The sequence below is a fragment of the Pyxicephalus adspersus genome, chromosome 4, assembly GCF_032062135.1.
Source record: "Pyxicephalus adspersus chromosome 4, UCB_Pads_2.0, whole genome shotgun sequence".
Taxonomy (NCBI): Eukaryota; Metazoa; Chordata; class Amphibia; order Anura; family Pyxicephalidae; genus Pyxicephalus; species Pyxicephalus adspersus.
In genome coordinates this window covers 133,482,449-133,509,234 of record NC_092861.1, presented here as the reverse complement: position 1 = coordinate 133,509,234, position 26,786 = coordinate 133,482,449, and the positions used below count along the sequence as shown (strand labels likewise).

The window sequence follows — 26,786 nt, the reverse complement described above, 5'->3', positions numbered from 1 at the left end:
CATAGAATATTAAATACCCTTTCGTTATAGTATCTCCTATTTTACCCGGGTCTGTCTCATCTGTGATCTAAATGTATTTTGTAGATCTCGTTGCCAAAAATTAAAATCCTTCTATCATTAAATACCTATTAACATGGTGCAACACATGTGCCCATTACAACACCCCGAATGATTCAACTCTATTAAAAAATATTTAGCCAGAATGTAGTAGAAATTAGTTTTACAGGAAACAATCAAAATTTCTAATTACCTTGTGTGATTGCTAAACTCTTTAATTAAACCCAAATATCAGACAACTTACTTGCTGCGGCCCATTTGTGCAGCTGCGTGTATTGGCAGCTGCCAGGCTTCGTCATTGCAGTAGAGGTTTGGATCAGCTCCCTTGCTCAGTAACAGCTCTGTGCATTTCTCATGGCCTTCCTGAGCGGCGATGAATAATGGAGTTGCCTTGTCCTTGGCTTGGCAGTTGACATCAGCACCTGACACATAATAGAGCTTTTAATAGAAAGGCATTTGCAAATCTTTGGAAAATTAGCTCGATGAACAAATATTGCTGTTTTAATGAGGCAGCCACACTAAGCATATGGCAACATCTATTTTTTTTTCTAAGTTAAAGCAGATTTGCATTAGTTTACTTGCTAAATGGCACAGACTGAGAATACATACCAATCAAAGAGGTTAATTAAAGGGCCAGCAAAATTAAATGCAGGTTTTCTTCACAAATATATACTGTTTGTTAATTGCTATGGAATCTCCAACTTACACAAAGTAAGGATACCATCCTTTCTTTCTCTTATCACTGAAAAAGCACTTTCTAGCTTTTCAGTGGTTCTGCTATATTTTGTACTTTTTTCAATTAAAAATAGCAGGTAATATTTAGGGCTCTATTTATAAAACAGGGAAGCAGATATTCCCACAAACATTCCTTTGTGGGAATCTTCCAGGTCCATGTATTTTATTGGCAGTATTTGATTCCCATGAGGGAATGTTTGAGGGGATGTCAGATGCCCTGATTTATAAATAGAGCCCTTAGAGTTGTCACCAGATAAGCTGAAGGTAAATCTTCAGATGAGGAAGCTGATCTTGGTGACAACGATTTAAGGGACAGTACACAGTACAGATTCACTGCCAACTTTGTGCTCTACTGATCTAGTTGTCCATTAGTAATGGATTATCAGACGCCCTAAAACACTGCACATATGTTCAATGTTCCTAAATCATTATGCGTTGTAATGAGTTGTAATGTCATTTTATATTATGATGTGTTTGTATTGAAATTAGGGACAATTGCCCTCTGCCATTAGGCCATAACAAAAGGGTCTTATCATCTTGCTGATAGACACATGGACCTACCTCCCTTCTGCCACCAACGCCTAGTCCCGATAAAAAAATTTAATAAAAAAAGCAGACCCCCCAAAGAAGGCTCAGAGATTTCCCATTAAGTTAAAATATCACACAGTGCTGTAGCATAGAGCAAAACAGATCAAGGAGCATTTTACTGCACCACATTTCTGACCTAAAGCAGAATGAAATGCATTTCCCCCAGCCCCTACAGCAGCATTGACATCTTTCTGGGTTTGGGATCTACGGTCATCTTGATTGGCCGAGCCGGAATGACCTAATTGCAGCACATGTGAATGTGAGTTCATTCATCCCCGCCACTTAGTTATGCCGAGATGGTACACAGAGCTGCACATGAAGGTCAGGAATAAGGTTTGTAGTTTAAATCAGGAGTATAACCTTTGGTGACACTTACATTTTCCAAAAATACAGTACAATGAGTGAGCCTTGTCACCCCAAAAACAGAAAGTGTATTATTGGCAGACAAAAAGGAAAAAAATCTTGAGAACAGATACCTAATGCATCCGTTCATCACTTTTATAATTAAAAAGAGATTACTAACAGCTTCATCCCCAAATTTAGGGGTTCCTAAACACACTATTGACTTAATTGAAATTAGAGTAAATATCTGGGGTTGCCATAACCAATCAGATTTGTTATTTGTGTGATATTGTATATATCCACCTCACCTGTATTCATTTTACATGAAGCAAACCTTTTTCAATAAAAACAAAACTAATATACTTACCACCTGGTTATTTGCATCAACATGGCCACATCCCTTAAATACACAAAATTGCACATAGATAAAATGACCGAAAAGTGGGTTTTTGAAGGCCTAACTAACTCCAAGTCATGTACAAACCATAAGGATTAAAACCTACATTTACATCCCAGGTGTTTGCTAATAGACAGGACAGAGCCCTTCTCACACAGAATGGTAAAGATTGGTTAGCAAATTGGAGTTTTCTGTGAATTAAATAATTTGATCTATGTTATAAATTCAGAAACAGATCTCCTGTTTCCTGAAGAAGCGGACTAAGTTTCGCAAAACGCAAATTTTGAATATATTGGCAATGAGTATTCATAAAGGAGACTGGCATTGATGTGACAATATTGTAAATGTTCTTGTTTTTTAAACACTTTGCTTTTTAAATATAATGAATAAATACATGTTTATGCAATACAATTGTGAAAATTATTTAAAACATTTGTACTTAGGCCTTAAAAGTCTCACTATTTGGTCATTTTATCTTTGTGCGCTTTTCAATAAAAGCCAAATGGCCAATTAGGTCTACTGTGCCTTTAAAGTCACAAATACTCCTCCATGCAACATTTAACTGTCACCATGTAATTTCCTTAAACCGGTGATCATTTAGTGTAATAAATATCCATGTAGTATTAAAAATAGCATTGTACACAGGATTACACATTCAGTTCAAATAAATGAGACTGCACAACTCCAGCAGGGGTGACATTCTATGCTGCTGAAAATCTACCATTACATAAAAAAGGCCTACAGGCATGTATATACCACATACTGGTACCTCATGTTATCCCTGGCACAGTGTGTGCTTTTGTGTCATCAGCCCAAGAACTAGAGAATAAAAAGATTTATCTTTCACTATCTATTATCTTTATTTATAAAAGTTGCTGGTGCACAATAAACAGGTAATAACAAGGATTTAGCCACATCAAACCACTGGCAGCATCCAGAACAAACGCGGTGAACACAGCAGCATTTCAATGTGGAAAAATCAGCTCTTTTTAATCTCCTGATAAATGATGGATGATCTAAGCAAACCCAGCAAGCACAGCATATGTGGAGAGGTATGACTACAAGTATGATTGAAAGGAGTTTCACAAGCAAGCTTGCACTGGCAGAAGCTAATGCAAACCTACAGAGATTGAATTATGCTGCTTGCATTCAAATATTAGCGGCTGTGATAAGTGCTGGAGTGAAATGATGCATTTTACTGAAATATCCAGGCTGACATATGAATAGTTAGCATATCTTACTATTAGAAGGGCCTGTATTACATAAATAAGTAGCAGCTCCCAATTCAAAGCTTTAGGAAATATCTATTTAGAAATATCACACAACTGCTATCCCTCTGAAATTGTTCAGCTAAATCTATTTAAAGGCTAAGGCCACCCATGTGGCTGCTGTTCATATTTGTCACATGCTAGCCCCAGGTTTTCCTGGACTATGGTGAACAGATATCTCCATTAATTCACTGTACTACTTCCTATATTAAATCACTATACAATACATAAAGGATTTGGGATCTTTGCTATGGCCATTGCTTGGACTTGCAACCTAAATTATGTATGAAAATTTTGCCACTGGAATCTGCATCACTGAGAAGCCAACGAGTAGTTTACCGCGTTGATATCAAATCTACATATTGATGTTGCCTTTTAAAGGCACACTCTTAACGTCAATATTGGAGCGCTCTTCAAAATAATGCATGGTATCACATTTGTTCAAACAGCGAAACCAATTTGAAAAAGCCATCAACGAGATTCATATCTCCCAAATTTAGTAAAGAGGGACAGCTATGATAAGAGATGGCATGGCTCCCTTAATATTGGGAATGGTTTAAAGCTGTAAAGTCTGAGTCTATGGGCAGGGCCTACTCAACAAATCTGCTATAGTTCATCAGTGCAGACCTTAGTAATAGACACACAGTTCAGGCCTGACAAACCTCCCACTAACAGATTTTCAGTAACAGAACCCCAGTTCAGATCTCAGTGACAGACCCCCTAAGTAACAGACTCCAGTGCAGACTCTAATGATGGAGCCCTCAGAGACAGAACCTTAGTGCAGACCTCAATGATAGAGGGATTGGTGGCATAACCCTAGTACAGACTTCAACATCAGATCCCTAGTGTGGACCTCAGTGGCAAACCCACAGTGCAGACCTCATTTAAGGACCACTTAGTGGCAGAAATTACTGACAGACCCCCAGTGCAGACCTCACTGACAGACCACTGACAAGACCCCCAGTGCAGACCTCACTGACAAGACCCCCAGTGCAGACTTTACTGTGTGCAGACTTTACTACACACATATGTCCCCCCACCCGTTTTAAACTCCCTTGTGTCTTCGGTGATGCCCATGTAACCGGTGTCTATTTCTGGTATTTGACCCCTGGCTTTGTTTCTGACCTTGCTTGTTTGCTGCTTGCCTTGACCCCGGCCTTCTTTGCCCTTCTCTTGTCTGCTGATTTGGTACCACGCATTGTTCTGCCCACCATGGTGTGCCAAAGGACCACAACCTGACAACCGTGTGCAGCGCAACATCCTCAGATCAAAGGCTCTGGAGAAAACCAGGCTGTTGCTTAAATCCTGCACCTGGGCTTACGATGATGCAAAGTTATTCTATTTCCAAGGAACAGGGAACTCAAACAAACTATACATTCTAAGCGCCCTGATGCAAATTTGATATTCTATTATCTGTGATATGTTTTTTCCCTAGTGGTTGAACTTGATGGATTTATGTCTTTTTTCAATCTGACTAAGGCTAGGTACACACGTGCAATAATTACCGTTTGAAAACGAACGATCCACAATTATTCCCGATTATTTTGAATGATCGTATTCTGCACAATTCTGTACATGCTGTAACGATACAATCATTCAAATATAATCCACCAATAATGTACACACTAGGAACGTTCGTTTGAAACAAACAATGCAGGAAGTAACATGTACAGGAGAAAGTGTATCACAGAACAATCCATGATCACGATCGTACACACAATAGATCATCGCCCAATCAGATCCGCCAGAACGGTCGTTTGTTTCCAGCGAGATTCGTCGTTCGTTGGCATCGTTGACCACTCATGCACTTTTTTTGATAAAAATTATTGAACGATCTTTCATAGATCGTTTGTTTCCAACGACATTGCACGTGTATACGCAGCCTTACTATGTAACTATCTGTATGCAAATATCCTAGTTACCAAATAAGCCCCTTAATCTGGCCTTGTTTCCAGTCTCTCAGCTATTCAGTCTTATCTTCATTTGCTTTTAGCCTAGAAATAATAGTAATGTGCACCTGGAAGGCAGCCACATCGTTTCAACAATGCTGATCAATAAAATACATAGCAATTTTTTGTGTCAACAGAGTAAGGCTGTGAATGTTCACTTGTGCACAAAATGCCAAAGTGTTTATGAAGAACAGAGGTTTGGCTTTCACGCAGGGCTGTGTGCCCTCCATGTACTGCCCAATTGTTAATTATACAGGCCATCTGGTTTAGAAAAATGGGAGTTTTTCCCAGGATTGGAAAACATGGCTTCTGTGTGGACAATATTCAAAACAATTCAGTGTCCTTATGGTTCCATTTTAATCTTTATTCAGGGGTAATAAGTTTTACACGTGGCAGTGTTATAACTCATGCTCATAAATGAAGCTTTAAAGAAACATGACATTGAAATATTAGTTTAAGCATAATGTGTTACATGTAGAGATTCAGGTAATCCATTATTTGAAAGCATTAAGTGGTGTTAGAAATGTTTATTAGAAAGATATTTACAAGAAATGACTTAAAACATTCTGAAAAACCTTTTATTTTGTTCAAGGGTGTTCACATAAATATGTATTTATGTCAATAATTTTACATATAGACGAATTTACCAAAAGGAATTTCATTGATGTACCCCTGAAAGCATCTTTGACTAACAGTGCCTGCTGTAATCATAAATCATTACTATAAAATGTTTTCAAAACCTTGCATAGAAAATGTCTAAAATGTATATACTGTGATACTGTAATATTGCATTAATTCCAGGCAACAGTTATTCAGTGAGGCTTAGTCTACATGGACTGTTTCCCCAGTGTTTACCTGAGGCTTTTAAAGCCCTTGTTTGAGATCCCCATGCATTACAATGGGTTAATCTACACCAGTACGTTTTCTTGAGGCACGTGTATGAAATTAAAATGCTGGGTTAACACTGGAAAACGCCCAAAAATGTGTGTAAACACGGGTAAACGCTTCCATTACTTTTTGAGCACTTAATATGCAAATGAGTTCAAAATGCAGTAAACCGGAAAAAAAACATGAGAAAACGCGGTATAGGCGTTTTCCAGCATTTTAAAAGCAAGCTTTAAAACGCTAATAAATACGCATAAGAATGCATATAAACGCAAAAGGAACGTTTACATGCATTTTTAAAAAACGTCCATGTAGACCCAGCCTAAGCTACTAACAACTAGTAAACACAGCAACCATGCAAATGTCAGAAAACACATTTAGTTTTTTGGTAAATGTATACATAAAAGATTCACATGAAAAAATAGACATTAAATCTACCTGTTATGCAGAAATTAGTTCCTACCTACTCATCTACTAGTAGAATGGTTCCAAGGATTCCTTGAGCCATGATCTACAGGCCAGCAGCCAGGGCTATGCCAGCAGATAGATACTTCTGCTGGGTGCAGTTTAAGATGTACTGTAGCATCTAAGTCTGCCAGCAGCAGCCTGTATCAAGGTAATTCTTTGCCAAAATCTGTTTGTATAAATCCAAAATGCTTGCCAGAATCCACCTGTATCCCACTAAGTCTTCACCAGCATCTGCTGCCTAAAATCCAGTGAGCTCATAGCTTTTCTTGCTTCATTTATCAGTTCCATCCATAATCAGTCCTGCTCAGTTCAATTCTGTAGAATCCCATCTTATGAAGATAAGACAAGGGAGGGTGTTCTGTTGTCTTAACATGCTTCCTGCCCTAGGGTAACAGTACTCGTCCTCTATGACAGCTATCATGCTAGGACGGGAAATGTATTAATGTCTTTACCCATTAATTTCTATTTTTTTAAGTTATGATCCAGTGTTTTGCCATGGAGATGGGGGCTTGATGTAATAGGTAGAGTTAGGTAAGTTTGGTGGAAGGGCTACCAGGTGTCACTTTTTTCTTAGACTGCTTATCTCCTTACTAATTGTTTACTATTTTCTCAGAATTGTACAGAGAGCTAAAAATGCAGGCACCCCTGACCCGAGTCATATTTGGTGAGATATTTGTGAAAATTGTTGTAGATCTAAATAGGATGGCTGATGAGAAGGACTTGTGTTTCTTACTATCACACTCAGAATAATAATAATTCTCCCTCCCCATTATCAACTTTTATCAAATGCTCTTGCATGCCCTATGTATATATCTGGGGAACCGAAGCAGGTATAAATTTAATGAAACGTTTGAGAAAAATCATTGCAATAAATTGGTAAATACCTAAACTATTTTTTTTTTTAAATTTGAATATAACTTTATATAACTGACAACCAAATAATTCTTGGGGCTCACTCCTTGAATCTAATAATTGCTTTCTTCAACATCAAAGGTTCTATATGGTGAACTAAAATTGTGGGTCTCAACATTATACATGCATTATATAAATGTAAAAATAATTATTTAAAATATTTAATTTAAACATAATGCCAAAAATGGCGACTATATTTAATGCAAGCCATAAAAAATAAATAGAGCAAGTAGCTAGCAGCTGTGAAAACAAGCAAGCCATTTGCGTGGAAGAAGAAGATCATTAATTATGCATACCAGCACCTGAAATATTCATGGTGGGGGGAACATTCTAAAGAGCTATGTCTGGTTACAAAAACATCTCAGACATGCACTGTTACTAGACAGTATGTCCTTACCCAACATAATGCTAAAGAACAATGCCTTGCTTGAGAATTAAAAATGCATTGGATATTTTACCAATACAGATTATTTGAAAGCGAAATCTATTCAAATAGCTAAAGATACCAATCAAAGGCAAATATGGAACTTTTTTACCTTCCAGAGGTTTTGTGTTTCTGTCTATGTAAACAAAGATTCAAATATAAGATTTACACAGTTCAGCCACACAGGACTCCCCTATTTTTTTGTGCTGTATTTAAGGAGCAATTACAGGTCTCGTTCCTCCCCCAGCCTGTGAATGGACATAGAAAAAAGAAGAAGTAGACATCTCTCACTCTGGTTCCTCTACCTATGAGAAAGGCACATTGCACTGCAGAACTAATGATGCAAAATACTGAAATATGTTTTAAGTATCAAATTCAAGTACTCACACAAATTGATTTGAAAAAAAAAAAATAACACACAATTAGGATGTAACCATGAAAACAGCTGCATGAATTTGTTTTTTACATCTGACTACTAGACCATAAAAAGCAAAACTAAATGCAAACTCCTAAAAACTGCAACCAGATAGGTCCTTTATTGCAGGGGATATCCCTTCTGCAATAAAAAAAAAAACATACCTGCCTAATTGCAGTTTTCAAAATACACTTACAAGTCCTTGTTCCATCATGGGCCCCACCATCTTCTTCTCTTTTCGAGATCCCTAATCTTTGCATTCTTGGTTGGCTGGGTTAGGATGACGTAACCCTACTATTTTGTGATACTTCCCACATCTCCCAGATTGTAAGCTCTTCGGGGCAGGGTCCTCTCCTCCTCCTGTGTCATTGTCTGTATTTGTCTGTCATTTGCAACCCCTATTTAATGTACAGCACTGCGTAATATGTTGGAAGATTGTGAACAGGCAGGTAAGTATGTTTTATGACAAAAGGGACATCACCTGTCTTATTCTACAATAAAGACCCGTCTGCCAGGAGATTTTGCAAGCAGAACTATAATTTAGTTTAAGTGCTGTAAATTACGACATGAACCAAATTAATGAACCAAAAATGTACTTAGCAGAAATAGTAATGTAATTAAGTACAGTTAGGTCCATAAATGAAACAACTTTTTTAGCTTTTTAATTCAGTGGATTGAACAAAAAGATTGCATAAAAATGTTAGGAATTAAGGCTTTTTTTTAACACAATCACTTCATTTTAGGGGCTCAAAAGTATTTGGACATTAAAAAGCTGAAAAAAAAATGTTCATTTCTAATATTTGGTTGAAAACCCTTTGCTGGCAAAGACAGCCTGTAGTTTTGAACTCATGGACATCACCAGATGCTGGGTTTCCTCCTTTTTAATGCTCTGCCAGGCCTTTACCGCAGCGGCCTTCAGTTGCTGTTTGTTTGTGGGCCTTTCTGTCTGAAGTTTAGTCTTCAACAAGTGAAATGCATGCTCAAATGGGTTCAGATCAGGTGACTGACTTGGCCATTCAAGAATATTCCACTTCTTTGCTTCATTAAACTCCTAGGTTGCTTTGGCTGTATGTTTTGGGTCATTGCCCATCTGTATTATGAAACACCTCCCAATCAATGTGAATGCATTTAGCTGGATTTGAGCAGACAGTATGTCTCTGAACACCTCAGAATTCATTCGGCTGCTTCTGTCCTGTGTCACATCATGGATAAACACTAGTGTCCCGGTGCCATGGCAGCCATGCACGCCCAAGCCATCACACTGCCTCTGCCATGTTTTACAGATGATGTGCTATGCTTTGGATCATGAGCTGTTCTACTTCTCCATTTTTTACTTGCCATCATTCTGGTAAAGGTTGATCTTGGTTTTATCTGTCCAAAGAATGGTTTTCCAGAACTGTGCTGGCTTTTTTAGATGTTTTTGAGCAAAGTCCAATCTAGCCTTTCTATTCTTGAGGCTTATGAGTGGCTTGCACCTTGCAGTGCACCCTCTGTATTTACTTTCATGCAGTCTTCTCTTTATGGTAGACTTGGATATCGATACGCCTAGCTCCTGGAGAGTGTTGTTCACTTGGTTGGCTGTTGTGAAGGGGTTTCTCTTCACCATGGAAATGATTCTGTGATCATCCACCACTGTTGTCTTCCGTGGTCGTCCGGGTCTTTTGGCGTTGCTGAGTTCACCAGTGCTTTGTTTCTTTCTCATGATGTACCAAACTGTAGATTTTGCCACTCCTATTATTGTAGCAATTCCTCGGATGCGTTTTTTCTGTTTTTGCAGCTTAAGGATGGCTTGTTTCACCTGCATGGAGAGCTCCTTTGATGCATGTTGTCTGTTCTTCCACATACAATTAACCCTCCTACCCTTCCCCCTCATAACAGCGCCAGGCCTTTTATCTGCTTAATTGATAATGACATAACAAAGAAATTGTCCACACCAGCCCATGAAATAGCCTTTGAGTCAATTGTCCAATTACTTTTGAGCCCCTGAAATGAAGTGATTGTGTAAAAAAAGTCTTTAGTTCCTCACATTTTTATGCAATCTTTTTGTTCAAACCACTTAAATTAAGCTGAAAGTCTGCAGTTCAACTACATCTGAGTTGTTTAATTTAAAATTAATTGTGGTAATGTACAGAACCAAAATTAGAAAAAAGTTGTCTCTGTCCAATTATTTATGGACCTAACTGTATATAGTAAATTCAAGCTTAAAGCATATTGTTTTTTTTTCCTGAACTCTCTGAGGCATATGCCAAGTAGGAACACTGGGCAGAAATGTTACACAAGACTAAAAAAACATTCAGCATATTGATCCTTCTATACACACAGATTTAAAGTACAGGTCATTGTATGTTTTTTTCAAATATCAATACTCACCATGGGATAAAAGTAGGTTCAAACTTTCATATTTTCCATACTGTGCTGCGATGAACAGAGGTCTAATGCCAAAGTCATCCTCACACTCTTTGTCCACCCCACTTTCAAGAAGTAGCTGTATGAGGTCTGTACGTTCCTAATATACCAAAAAGAAGCAATCAATTGAAAGCATTATAGAAGTGTGTTTACAGGTGTGTTAGTAGGATATGTTGTATTATAGTAAGTATATGTAAACCCTAACAATGAAATTGTCATAACTGTTCCCTTTAGGTTTGTTAAATAACAGACAACAGTTATATTAATGCCTAAAGTGTGTGATTGGACAGGGAGGTGTGTATATATATATATATATATATATATATATATATATACACACTGTCTCCTGTTTGGCCTTTAGAGCTCCCTCTTTCTATACTAAAGTTCAGCTGCTCAGAGGATTACAAGAGGCTGATACAGAGTCCCCTCTTCTTTAGTCCTGGGGCGAATGGTCATCAGGACAAGTAAAGAAAGTAAATCTTCAAAAAAGAAGGAGAGAAAAAGGTGTAAAGAACCCAAAATGAGTTTTAACCCCTCACCATAATATCTAAAATCGAAAGCGGAACTAAACACTTTCAATACTGGCCTGTCCAAAATCCATCACGGCTGCCCCCATCTTCTTCTCTTCCATATTCTAATCTTTAGCCATCTTGATAGGCAGAGACAGGATGACGTATAACCTGTGCAGGCGTGTGGGAGTTCATTCAGTCCCAGCATCCGCAAAGGAAGCCGGAATTGTGAATGCGCATCTCAGCAAGATTTGTCAGCTGGGTGGTGATAACACAGGAAAGAATATTTGTTGCAGTAGGGACACTGCCGGTCCCTTTTGCAATAAACACCCCGGATACCAATTTTCAAAGTGGGACTTTAGTGGTTTTATTAACAAAACTGCATTATAGAGACACTATAACCAGAACACTTCCCACAAGAATATATGTTCATTTAGCAAATTTTATGAAATTTAAATACATGTAAAAGTCTCTCCTGTAAAGACATCTAAAAGTCCTCAGACTGCTGATGGACTCCCCCATATTGAATATGTCAGTTATATTAAACCCAGAGTTGTCACTCAAGTGTCCCTATATTATATTCCCCTCTACTTCCTCCTAGCAGCTACATAAAAACTTACACGGGGAGGTAAAAGAATGGCCAATTAGCTGGGTCAGCCCAGACACTATTTAGGCATTCCCAGAAAAAAAGAAGAACTCTGGCATGGCAGAATCAAGGGCCAACTGTGCCTGTGCTATAGAACTGACTGGAGTGGTCAAATTCTCAAGCTAGTACAAATGCACTATGTAGGTGAATAAACAATCATTTTTCAAAAAGGAATAAATCTAAAAGGTAAATACCTGAATACTAGCTATTCATGTGCTTTATTCTTTTTTAAGCTGGGGCATAGTCTCTTTAACTATTGTTTTAATATCTGCCCAGAATTTAGCTTTCAATTACTTTTTAACACAGATTGGGGCTTACCATGAGAGAAGCTTGGTGTAGAGGGTTCCATCCAGAACAAGAATGTGGTCCATTCACATTTGCTTTAAATTTCAGCAACAGTCTCACAAGGTCCCCACATCCACTTTCTACAGCTTTGGCAAACAGAAAAAATACAAGAAATGTAATTCATCAGTATTGATCATAATTAAATGCGGAAACAAGAATGGCACAAAAGACATTTATATTTTAGGTCCAGTAATATGCCCACCATATTTATTCTGAGAACACGCAACACAAAACGTTTCAAGCAATTTGTGTACAGCACTAATGGCAATAATAACAACAAAACAACATGCATAACAGTGTACAAGAAAGGTAGAGCAGGACATTGATTATTCACTTTTATTGACGCGTAAGTTTGCTTAACAGCAGGGACACCTGTCCTAACAGCCGCAGAAGACGTACAGCAGAGTGGCGATTTGCTGTACGTTAAATGGCAGCAGCATGCAGCTTTCCTGTAAATAAAGAGAGTGATATGCTAACAAAAGAGGTAATGTAAGGAAATATCAGGTCTCCTGGTTTGACAAGACGAAGCATTTGTTTTCTAAGTGCTACAATTACCGAGGATCATTCTGATGCCCTATTTATTTAAAATACTCCAGTCCAAGCAGGTTTTCAAGGAAATTTTTTCTACCTGTAATGCTGTGGTAAAGGGTACCTAACAAAGGTCATGTCAATGCACAAATTTGAGCAATAGTCAAAGTATTCAAAAGAAATGTATTACCCACAATGCAAGCTGAAACCAAAGAACAAAGTGAGAGACAAAATAAAGAGAATTGGGGTTTAATGGTGTGCAGGAATGATATCAAAGTGAACTTTGCAGTCTCCTTAAAGTGGAACTTTAGTTTCACAACAAAAAACTGCAAGTGGGCAGGATTTTTATTCCAGAAGGGACAAGCAATGTCCCTTTCTAAATCATATTTATCTAACTCGCAAATTAAAAAAAAAAGAAGAGTTACAAAAAGTGAGATGCATATGCTGGAGTTAGGTCATCCCAGCCTGGATAATCAAGATCCAATACCTGGAGGAATACTGGATGAAGAAGGCATCACCCAGTTTGGAGGAAGTGGATGTAAATAAAAAATTGTGATTAAGAAGGTAAGGTTATTTTACTGCACAAGGGACATCGCCCCTCCTGGACCAGTCTGGCCACATTTAATTCTGCTTTAATATATATTATGTTACACATAGCAGCTGTACGGGTAAAAAAAACGTATTACATATCTATACTTCTCTATACAGCAGAGGGTGATATAATGCTGCTTTTGGAAAGATCCAAAAGAAAGCATAGAAACCAAAATCTTGTAAGAACATGTGGCACCACAGTGCAATTTGGGACATAGGAGACTTGGCATTTCCTTGGATCTCACTAGAAGGAAGATGACATCGTCAGGACAAAGTTGCTTTTAACGACGAGTTAACAACAAGTGTGGAGGTCCTAATGGACTAAGCAGAGCTTGATTTTTTAAAGCTTTAAGTAATGAGTAAACATAACTCTTGCAGGTAATTATCACCCACAGAGATCACAGTTTTTCTATGGTGATGTCTTTACTTAAGGGAACTATTTTAATTTAGCATCCACTATCTGGACTGTAATGCTGGGTCTGAGATAATTCATGTATATGTAAATTGTACTGCTTGTGCAGTTCTTGAATAGGTTTGCAAATGTCTGGTACAGATCAGACCCCTTGCTATAGCCTCTCTAATATAGTAAAAACAAAGGTACAATGAAGAAATCATCTAAGCCTGCCTGAAGTTTAAGGGTTTATTTTTTTAAATAAATAGTACTACTTGTTTAAAAAAAATATATTGTTATTGTATGTTGTATGCAGACCTGTAATGGTCAGGGTGGTCCACTTTAAATTCAACCTGTTAAAAACAGCAGAGATGAAAAGTAAAGGTCAAAATAATAATTACGATTGAAGATGTAGATAGCAGCACTTCAACTTATTAAAAATGGTTCAGTTGCCCTACTCCCACCCTCCCTCCTTGCCTTGCCATTGGTCGGAATGGAACAATGAAGGCCCACAGGAAAAGGTTGGAAGGATTGGCCTAAGACTGATACTTACAGAAAGATCTGGGCTTTCCATAAAATTCAGCTGCCTATATCTCTGGATCTACTGACTACTTTGACACGGTTTTAATAACATATGAATATTTTTTTTTTCACCTTCTGAATTTACAGGTTTGGGATAAATATATATAAAAATGCTAATATTGTCTGGAGCAGCTGGATTCTAATGCTGCTAGTGCAGTTTTACAAACAAAATTGATTATTGTGTTGCTATAGGCAGACAGTTCTTCTTTTACTTACTTTCGAGCCAAAGTTATTTTTGCAGTACCAGTCAAAATGAATTCAATGAAAGTGAACCTGTCATTAAAATTCTCTCTTCAATATTAACAGGGCACATGTCAGCATTACCAAATCCCACTGACATTTAGAAAATAAAGAAGTTTCCTGACTTTAATAAATTCTGCTGCTCTACCGCAATCAGAAATTATTTAATGAACTTTAAATTTAGAGATTAGATACGCGTTGAAGCTACTCTTTAGGCTTATGTTCCATCTTGCACAATTTTACTGGCTCCCTTCCTGCATTAAAATTGCTTACTCTGATTTCAGGTAGAGCTCATCCTATTTCCTGGTGGGAGGAAGTCTGGTATTATCAATTTCTTTCCTCCCCAGCCTGTTGCCCCATCCCTTTTGTTTGTTGTATTTTAGTTCAATCATGGAGTCTTATCATCACATGGGGGCATTACCTAGGGCAGTTAGGCAGTCTTCATCCCAATAAAGGCCTTGATGAAAGCTCTCACCAAAGCTGGAGAGGATACAATTCCATCAGTGAAGCTGGGTGATCCAGCAAACCTTGAATGGATTTCTTAAAAGTCATTTGCTATTTGTTAACAAATGTTTTTGGTGCTGAACCAGAACCATTTCAGTTTTGTTGGATCACCCAGCTTTACTGATGAAAGTGTATCCTCTCCAGCCTTTAATAAATCAGAGCTATTGTCTGCAGAGGAGCACTTTATACTCAAGTTTGTCATCCACTTTACTAAGCAACTCAAATATTAGCATAACTCATCCCAAGAACCGACAAGCTCAAAAATTTCAGTGGGGATGAAGGTTTATGAGAGGTGCAGGGAAATTACAGGAAAGTATGTACAACAATGTAAAACACCCTTTCCACCAGTCAACATGTGCTTATATTACACAGAGACCCAGCCAGGAATAAAAAAAAAAGATAAAGCGAGCCAAGGAGCCAGTCGGATGTGATGCAGTGCTCACGTTCTAACAAGTAACAAGATGGAATGGCAGAGAGATGAGCTTTCTGTGCTTTGTGGCAGAAATTTGGAAATCTCAAGACAGTATGGAGAGAATACATATCAACTAGCAAGTAAAGCAGACCTTATGAATAGAATTTATCTGTGTTTTTAGCAATGTGTCCAGAGTTTACATTTAAGATTGAACTCCAAGCACGGAACTACATATGGCTTCAATATAAAAAGGTTTGCGTTTTTTATGTAATTTTGGCTAATTATTTTTCTGCCAGTCAGGATGATCACTCTGCCATTTCCAGGGTTAGAATTATTGTTCCTGGGTCAGATTCCCACTCACTAGACAGAGGTGATGATGCTGATTAATTGTCTAATTAGAGGCTAAACATTTTGTCTGTCTGGCTGTGCAGTTTGGAAAATATGTGTTATCATTTATACCATTTTACAAATCCTTTGACAGGTCAGAAAGAGATGTGTTATAATGTGTGTTTTGCTGTTTTCCTCTTTTTTTGGATGGTAATACTTATCATGTGTTGCTGAAGTCATTTTACAGCTTATCGTCATTTTTAAAAATTGTGAGGAACATACACCAGAATTTATAGCCAAAATGGGCAACCACATGGACTTCCTACATTTTGAGGAAACTGGGTGGTTTTACCATCTTTTACAATTCTCATCATGTCCTTGGACATTCAGCATCAGCCAAGACACATCACATTGTGACTGGACTAAGGAAAGTTATTGCTTGAATGATGATGTGGAACGATGACATCTCTGTTCCTTTAAGAGAGGAATTTGTTTCCTTGGACAATGAGCAACAACATTTCTTTATTAATACATAGCCAAGTCCAGCTGAGTATTACAAACTACTGCTAGTGATACCATTACCATTACCTGGGCAGCATGATTGGCTCAGTGATTAGAACTCTGGCCTTTGTGCTGGGTCCCACGTTAAAATCTGGGCCAGAACACTATCTGAATATACTTTGTATAAAAAAAAAAAATGCAGTTGGTCTAATCCTCAAAAATTGTCTGTAGACTTTGGTAAAGACATATGACTATGGTAGGGACATTAGATTGTGAGCCCCTTCAGTGCTCTCCCCAACCCCATTTAGCTGGGTGCACCACCCGGCACTTTTCAGTAACCACACGCCTGTGTTTGGGTGGTTAATGAAGAGCTGATAATGGGGCTGTCACTTGCCTACAATTTCTTCCCAGTCAGCTTAAAAAAATCCTGGATTGAACAGGGTCTCTTAGTGAGATGACTTTGGACTTTGTAAAGTGTGCATAATATGTTGGTGCTATATAAACACCGGTTAATATAAATTTTTACCTGGATAAATGACAACTAAATGAGCGGTGCAGGTCCTTTCTATGGTCAATAACTAACCAACATACAATGGAAAAACTTGTTATCACACATAAAACTTGTTAAAAATCGTGCACTTAGGGAACCAGTTGCAACCAGTCTGATTGTAAATGGGTAAGTATTGTAGTACCTGTCAATTCAGAGACATATCTGGCCACTTTCGATAAGAGTAATGGGAGATATTTGTATTTTTTTATTGATCAATGGAACCCATTACAATCCTCTACCTTAGATAAAAGCACAAATATAATGCTTCTTTTACGTTTTTTTACATATGTTGTGTACCTCCAGCTATCTGTAGTGCTAGTCTTTGCTTTCCAGAAGTATAAAATCCACCAAATGATCATAAGAGATACTGGAAATATGGGATGGTTTGTCATAATAACTCCACTTTCCATGACCCCCATGGGCTCTACATACTGATCTGAATATAGTTAGTTAACAGGTCCCATTGAAACAGCAAATGTCTGTCAATGCTGGTCCTCAAGTCAGGACTGTCAGAAATGCCTGACTATTCCAACTAGTTATATCTTGGAGCCAAAGTGATATTTTAAAGAGCCAAGTGAAATGAGCATCAATTGGCCTCAATGGAAATAATGATGGCAGTAATCTTTTCAGTGCATTGTCTGCTTTGCTTCTGGGAATTGTCAAGCTCTTTCCTCAAACATGCACTTACCATTAAAAATTGGCACATTCACCTAAAAAAGCCATCAAAATGAAAATAATAACACAAAACAGTACTTGTATTTTGCAGCCTAGTAAAAATGTCTTTATATCTTCACTCTCAGTACAAAAGAAGAACAGAAAGCTGGAAATCCACAGTTTATGGAACAATTGTTATTACACAACTAATTACCTATTAAGGAGAAACATGGACTGCAATAACAATATTAAGCCCAGAGTTCCCTGTAAATATATAGACCAGGTAAAGTCTTCCTGTTAAAAAAGAAAGTTCATTTGGCAAAGATAATGATGGTAAATAAAGTGAACATGTGTTAATTTTAAAAAGCCAATTAGGTGCGACAGACATATAAAAATATATAAAAGGGATAATTTTTTCATACCCATGATTGGATGTTCAAAGTGAACACTGGTTCATCCCACTAAAATTCACATAGAAAACTGCGGCCTGTAGTATTTCTATTGCGCCGACATATTACACAGCGCTTTACTAAGTCCATAGTCATGTCACTAGCTGTCCCTCAAAGGGGCTCACAATTTAATGTCCCTACCATAGTCATATGTCATTAACACAGTCTAAGGTCAATTTTGGGAGGAGGCCAATTAGCCTAACTGCATGTTTTTGCAGGAGGAAACCAACGCGAACACGGGGAGATACTGCAAACTCAATGCAGATGGTTTCCTGGCCGAGATTCAAACCTGGGACCTAGCACTGCAAAAGCCGGGGTGTTAACCTCCTAGTCACCATGCTGCCCTTTTTTTTTTTACAGATTCACCCTAAGCAGTCGAAAATGCTTAATATTATCTTCCTGTCATGCTCTGCACATGCATATGAGAGGACAAAGAACATGATGACAGGAGGAGAAATCAGTGTGATGATTCTCCATTGTCCTTCTGTTCTTTCATTGTCCAATCATGGCTGCTTTTCCACGTTAGTCGGGTGACTAGCTCTCTAGCATGTGTGCCAAGAGACTGAGAGATGGAAAAAACCCTTTACAGATAAAATAGTTCTGAAATATGAATGTTAAATGTCCATTTAATTGCTTGCCTGGAGTTTAGCTTTAAATTATGTATTGAAAAATAACAACTAATATGCTGCGTAAATGTGTATTTATATATTGCTATAGATGTTTAAAATGTTGAAGCAGAACTCTAGCTCTACCTTAAGTATTGCACACTTGAACTGGCTCCTTTTCTATACTGAAATTGGAAATTAACTTAAACTTCTAGATTCAGAAACCTGTTGGGCCTTTCCACCATCCACAATGCCCCTGCATTGCACAGAGGTGCAACATACCTAGGTTTAAAGCAGTGCTCAATTATTTTTAAGTTGGGTGGGAAGAAATTGTAGGTAGGTGGAAGCCCCTAAATTGTGACGGATGGAAGCCCCTAAATTGTGACCCAACTCCTCTGGGGCTGGGGAGAACACTGCAAAGATACCTAGATGTATAGATATCTAGAAATGGCATCACTGAGTCTGAAATAAGGTATGTATTAAAAGCAAAAAGGTTTTTTTTTTTAATTTTTCCTGGGATAGGTTCACACAGGCACTACTGCAAGCTGCCAGCCGTAGGGAGCTGTGCAGGATATTGTTATTTAGAGGCAGGTCTGAACCTACCCTTAGTATGTCAATGACTGGAAAAAAGGATTATGGGAAGTCAAAAAATAGGCAAACTGATCTTCAGCTTTAAAATATGCTCTTACTAAATATAAACTATAATTTCTCATTACGTCTTCCAGGATCCTGAGCACTTCTTAGAACCAATCATCTAGGTATTACCACTTACCCCAAATGCAAATGTATTAGGGAAGAACAAAGATTCCTATTACCGGGACTCAATTTTGTTTACATTCATTTACATTATATTTACATTCAATTTATAATTTGCCTTTTCATGTGAAGCTCATTGTGCCCACGCTGTAGAGACGTGCCCACTTCCATCTCTCACTTGCATAGAAAAGCTATGTAATTAGCCTGCAGATAAGAAGCTTCCAGCTGTACTACATGCTTCTATGCGTACTTGAAGTCTGCAATGCTGGTAAAATTATTAGACTGACACAAGCAAACAGAGCATACAAGGCTTTTAAACAAATGAAAGCCATGTTTTTATTATTATTATATTAATATTAATAATAAACAGGATTTATATAGCACCAACATATTACGCGGTGCTGTACATTAAATAGGGGTTGCAAATGACAGACAGATACAGACAGTGACACAGAAGGAGAGGACCTTGCCCCGTGAAGCTTGCAATCTAGGAGGTGGGGAAAGTAACACACAATAGGATGGGGGATATGAAGTGGTGGGAAGTAGTGAGGGTTTTAAAAGACAGAAGGTTTGAAAAAATGGCAAGCCAAATAGAACGAGGAAGACCATTCCAGAGAGTCGGGGCACCTCTAGAAAAGTCTTGGAGCCATGCATGTGACGAGATTATGAGTGAGGAAGTCATTGGTAAGTCATTGGAGGACCAAAGAGAGCGGCTGGGGGGTATTAATAAACTTGTATAAATAAACATCACTTAAAAAACCCAAAGCACCAGAAACTTGGAATGGTATTGGGGTAATCAAAACAAAAAATGAAGCAAAAAAAAAAAAAAATCATAAAAGAACAGTGCAGGGATTTCCTGATACATATTAACAGTTGTTATTCTTTATTTATAGTAAGGAGTGTCAGTAATACAATGGGTAGAAAAGAGAGCTTGCAGCCCTGTCATCTAACACATCTGCCTGCCTTTAATAAAAGTAGCTGTTTAATATAGCTTCATATCCACCAATGAAGCTTCCAGTCTGCCAATATTTCATGGCCCATAGAGTTCTTTCCTTATGATGCAGACAAATTTTTCAAGGGGTACACTTGTTCCAATGACATATCCATGCATGCAAGCACAATTACAATACATCTGAAGAGTATTTATATCCAATTAGTAGTCTAGAGCTACAAACAACAATATTAATTAATAAAAAAATGCTAAGCAATCAGGTGATATCTTGTGTGTTTAATTAGACTACCAGTAACTGCTCATTCCTCTTCTTGATAGCTGCAGAACAGCTCGTCTGTGCAAGAAGCCTCTAAATCAAAGCGCTACGGCACATGCTAAATGTCATTCTAAGCTTCACCCTAAGGACTAGCCATTTCTGCTGCTTAATTACCAAAACCCTTTAAATGAGCAAATCCTCTGTAAACTGTAAAGGCATATATGGCATGCCTTAATAATAATGCAATCTGTAGACTGCAATATGGAGCCTTATAATGGCTCAGCATTGGGCTATGTTAAAATGTTATTGCTGTCTCTTCGCTGGCTTACAAGGAGTACATTTATATTTTTATGATAGGGAAAGCGGATACAATGAAGCAATGAAATCCAACTAAGCTCAACTTTAAAGGGGGAAATGTTAAAGTTTCCAGTTTCACGGGGATTCCTCTCTGTAGTTACACAGTAAATTGGATCTTGGCACTAGTGAAGTTAATGGTGCAGAGTTTGAGTGTCCCTAAGCTCCTAAATATTCCCTGTACCCTATAAACTAAGGCTATGTTCAGACTGACAAAGGGGTTGCAGTGTGGTTACCACTTCCTCATCCCAGTTACCTGACCCTTAGAGGAAACAGCACAAGTAGCTTTCCCCCGTGGCAGCTCCCTAGAAAATGAATGTGAGTGGCACCAGTACCACCCACTTGCCAAATGTCAAATGTGCCGATGCTGATTTTTTAAGAACTAGTGGTGCAAATGACCAACAAGCTGGCAATGTGCCAGCAACCATGAGCCAGGTAAACTACATGTACTTGAACATGATCTGAACCTGCCCGTAAAGTGAACCTTTCCATTCCCCCTGCAGAGAAAAGTAAAAGGTTTACTGTGCTCCACCCTCACAAGCAACTGGTATCTGTCACTTATGAGTAAGCACATGACTCAGCCCCACTCCACCTGACAGATGGTGCTTTTCCCCAAAGCACAAAGCAATGTGCAAAGGAAAATATCACTTTAACATACAATTGGTAATGTAGTTGTTGAGGTGCCTGCATTCTCAATTTGTCCACTAGGTGATGCTGTGTAATTTTTTTAAAAAATTGTACTTGCTGTGTATCAAAATGAACACAGCACCACCTAGTGGACGAGTTTACAATGACATCTGCAATTTTACCAATACATCTGTACATTCTCCTATGTCTACTTATAATACATTTCAAGTATACGTTCAATACAATTTTTGTTTATTTTTTGGTAAATTATTAAATTGAGCAAATTATTAATAAATAGACCTTAAGGGGTCTAATAATAAAAAGAAACATTCCCTGAAACATTCTTCGATTTAGAATCTTCCAGGTCAATGTGTTTCAATAGTAGTTACTGAATCTCCACCAGAGAATGTCAGATTCACTGCTCAGTGTTCTCCCCAGCCCCTTTTAGCCGGGTGCACCCCCCGGCACTTTTCAGTAACCACCCGGCTGTTTTTTGGATGGCTACTGAAGAGTTGGGTCACAATACAAGGACTGACACCCGCCTAAAATTTCTTCCCACCCAGCTTTAAAAAATTTCTGGGTTGAGCACAGCTGCTGTATAAATTGTTACGTATGTAACCAACAACAGTATCCTTTATTGATCTCACATCAGAGTATAGAAGAATGGCAGGAGCATTCTGTTTGGTTGATAAAGAAGTAATGCAGCGTTTCTTCAGACAATGAGAAATTCTGTTTCTTTTCAGGGTTTTGGTAAAAAGCTTACTTCAATTTCTCAGCACACATTTCAGACGTGAAAAAAAAGGATGAAAAAAAACAAACAAATATACAAATAAATCCATCTATTACAGAACAAAGCACAACATAAAATATGCTCATTGTCACATTATAAATCTAATCGTCATGCATTGCAACTGATGACTGAATATTAATTATTAGTGCAATGCACCTGAGGCTTTGTCACAGTGACACCTGGTGGCACCAAAATAGAAATAACACACTGAAACCTGTAATAATAGGTGCAGAGGCATAATTGATATAAACAGTTTTGCCAGTCTATAGTGATTAGATGAATAAACAGGGGATAGACTGCGGACAGTGATAATACATTCATACGGGGCAGCTGCTTTGGTATGCACAACAAGAAATAGGAAATCTAATGCGGAAAGAAATGTCAAAATGCAGAAATCCATTAGCAAATGTGAACACGGCCTGCACAAAAATGAAATGAAATTAGGCTCTATTTACATTCTTCCACCAATTCATTTATTATTCTCTCGTTTGAAGCGCTCAGTTTTGGATCATTTGATTATAAAATGGTGTGACTTAATATATTTTTTTATGATTTTTTTTATTTCGGTTGAGCATGGTTCAGACATTTGGGTACAGTGACACCCGGTGGTCATTTGGCTGAGTTGCACACTATTAATATCTGCAAAAGCCTAACACAAGTGACCACTTTTCTCATTAAGTTATTCCAGCTCTCATCAGATGTCTCCCACATACTTAAAATGGCATTAAGCCCTAATTCATGCACGAATGCCAATGCCAAAGAAGAAAAAAAAAATGTGGTTAATTAAGAGGATTGGGGTGGCACTTTCTTTTTCCCGTCTGCCAAGTAGTATAGAACACTTAGTAAAAACAAGCAAGGTTAGAGAAGAAACATAATCAAGGCAGTAATAAACTATCTAGCACAAGTTTGGAAGCGGTACAGGAAATATATTTTCACTGGGGAAATTCTATATACAGATTCTATTTGCTCATTAAAATTTTCTTGCACCTGCTGCCATATTTCTAAAGTTAATGATAAGGCAGAAAGCTAAAGACTAAGGAGCTCATGCAATAAAACAAGCAATGCTGTATGATATGTATTATTAACTAAAGCAACCAATCATAAATTAGCTTTTATTAATTTGGGTCTTTGCACTTACAAACCAGTGAAAAGATGGTCTAAGAAAACAATAAAATACACTGCTCTGCTTAAAGTGGAAGTAAAGTTTCACTTTAAAAACCTTAGATCACACAGACCTGCCTGGTTTCTCCCTTCAGCTGTCATAATAACTGAGCTGTGCATGCATAGTGCAGGAGTAATGTCATCCTGGCTCCGCCATTCAAGGAAGGAAACAAGGAAGAGAAGAAAGAAATAGCAGCGCCCCCAACAGACAGGGACGAGTAAGTAGAAACAGTGTAATGCATATAAAGTGTGATTTCAACATGTATATTGTTGAATATGTTTTAATGTTCTGTCCTGTGTTAATAAAGTGGCAGTTAAGTCCTACTTTGCAAAATCCTCATTCAGGCAGGTGGTTATTGCAGAAAAAGACAGGAAATGTCTCTTTTACATTAAATGTTGTCAACCTGCATGATCACCGACAGATATCAAATGTTGGTTGGCAAGGAAATCAGGCAATCCCAGCTTCCCTTGCATGCTCCAGGAATAAATGAATGTCTGCCTTATCCCGACACAGCCAATCAAGATTCCAAAGATTGCACCGAGGCAGAAAAGGAGAAGGAAGATGGTGATGACCTGCGATGGAACAGGAATAGGTGAGTATTGTCAGTTTAGTTCAGATTTGGAGGTAAAAGAAATAGTCCTGGTGGCAAATCTCACCCTACCTCCAGCGTCGATCTCTGAAGACTCTTCATTCAAGTCATTTAGTGCTGGTCGTCTTCCAAGCTGAAAAATGCCCAGTGTCATTTAACTTACTTCTTGCCCCAGATGGGGCACTATTAAGCTGTCTTGCCTCACTGGAGAATGTCGCCAAGCCATACTCAGCATCATTCATGTACCTGCCACTGCCAGAGAAAGATGAGGACCTAGAATGTCACACTGCAAGATGTAAAGGTATGTATACACAAAAAAAAAAAAAAAGACTGCACTTTTAGGAAGCTAGGGGGTACCATTTGCAGTTAGACTTTAAAGAAAAGAGAAATACTCAGACTGCCACTGCTGCAGGTTACTTTTCCTAATCTGCACACAGTACATGTTCCAGGTCAGCATCTGTGTTGCACCTTCGGGTTCTGCATGACAGTCAGGCAATTAGAACCTACAGGAGGAGACCAGCAATATTGTGCTACAGATAACTGTTGGCAAGCATATAAATGAAGATTCATATTACATCAGATTATTAGGCTATATGGGAACAAAAAAAGAAACTGTACAATATAATTTAAGGGACAATTGAGTTTTTGTTACAAGGTGGCCTTCAAGACATCCCCTCACCAGACTGCTTACCACATAGTCCAGTGCTTATTTTTTCTAACTCTTTATACGCAATGTTTACAGTGAAGCTTCCCACAGAGCCACTGGCTCCTCTTTCTGGCATATGTGGGGCACAATGGAGACAGCAATACTTTTGGTGGTCTTCAGTGGCCCTGCATGGTACAGCTCTCCTAATAAGAATAAATAAGACCGCAGCTCTGGGCTGTGCTGCATAGTAAAGTAATTGGAACAATGGAAAAATATTTTTAACTAAAAAAAGTTAGCTTAAAAGCTTGGAGAAAAAGTAAGTCCACTGCTGGCCTTCACAGGTTTGCTATAATGTGCAAATATGCCTAGCATACTTGCATATTATAACACACTTACCTCACCAACGCTACAACGGCTGCAATTTCCCTTATCTCTGTTGCAACCAATATCATCATCACCAAGCCTGTACGCTTGTGCAGTTAAATGTACCAGTCTTAACAAGGACTTATATAGGGTTGGGGTGTCTCTTTAAAGACACATTGAACTGATTAAGACATTTTTCAAATTTGGTAGCTATTTCGAGAACTTTGACAGGAAATAAAAAAATCAGCTTCCAGATGAGCACACAAAAAAAACTCATTGGGCGACACAGTAGGCATATAACAAAAAAGAGGAAGAAGATTGAGTTGGTGGAAGCTTTGGAGTACTCGATCCTCTTCACAATAACATAATGTGGGCATTTAGCAACCTTGCTTAGCTGATAAACCTTTTGATAAACCCAGTTTAGCTAATGACACAAATGGTAAGCAAATGCATGTGTAATAATAGGTGTTCGTTAGATGTTTATTTCACATGAACAATAGTCTTCAGTGTGTCTCAAGCACCTGGCAAAATGCAAGAGATTGAATCTTCCTAATAATAATAGAAAACAACTTGGCTTGATTTGTGAGGGTATTGACGATTCCAAAAAAACATCACTACCAAGAAGACTGTACATTGCTATTAAGTAGTGCAATGATAAATACTGGAGGTGGACTCAGTTCACGGGAGGCATGGTATGTATAAATAGGCAGCAGTCTCGAAAATGTATTACAAAACAAGCAGGTTGGAAAACTTTTGATTCCTATGCTTGTAGACAGCTTTCTGAGGAAGGACAGATTTCATTAAAGGAAATTTGTAGAGACAGAAACCTATAAATGAGCACTAAAGCTCCTTTCAGATATCCTGACCTGAATGGTATAAAATGTCCCCTTCAGGTCTATGGAATGCGTGTGTGCTTGTTTTTGTACTTCATATGACCTATTCTCTCCTTTTAGGGGTCAAACTAATGTAGATGGGTCAAACTAATGTTAACAAATAAGAATTCAAAGATTTAGAATTACTAACTTACAACAGTAAAAGATATTCTGGTAACAGACATCTGCTGCAGAGGCTACAGTAGAGATGATTCCAAGATTATGGCACTAAATCCCATTCTGTAAATCATGGTGTAAAGTGTAGCCCAGTGTTCTCCCCAGAAATTTTTTTCAGCCGGGTGGTAGGAAGCTGTAGCTGGGTGGTAAAAAAGGAGGTATGGCAAAACAAGGCAAATTTAGTGCTCCCAGTTGTTTGCCATGGGTATCCAGTAACTTCTTATTGTTTCAATGTTCTACCTTCTCCCAATTATTTGTTACAACTTTGTAATGCCTGGCCCGTTAGTATATCCAATTCTTCTATTCTAGGTATTTTGCCACAACTGTCCTATGCCGTGTATTGTGACCCAACTTACTAGTGTTCTAAGTTTAAAGAGTGTATTCCTCTGTAGTAGTGTAATAGTATAATGAACGTGGTGTAACAAGTTAGGCTTAGCTCATATTAGCAGCAAGAAACATTTACCAGTGACTTCTGGCAACTTCTAGGCACCTAGGATTGATAACAGGCGGTAAGTTCTAGGCACCTAGGATTGGTAACAGGCAGTAAGTGCTAGGCACCTAG

At 38.1% G+C, this 26,786-nt stretch overlaps 1 protein-coding gene across 2 annotated transcripts in view; it reads right to left on the bottom strand.

Moving 5' to 3' along the window:
• Window positions 1-26,786, bottom strand: part of ASB3 (ankyrin repeat and SOCS box containing 3) — a gene marked incomplete at its 3' end in the record, with an annotated part of 68,909 nt that overhangs the window by 17,138 nt on the left and 24,985 nt on the right. For both annotated transcript variants that reach the window (XM_072409693.1, XM_072409694.1), the window contains 3 exon segments: window positions 302-479; window positions 10,811-10,946; window positions 12,320-12,432. In XM_072409693.1, coding sequence (XP_072265794.1) covers window positions 302-479; window positions 10,811-10,946; window positions 12,320-12,432 — 427 coding nt within the window.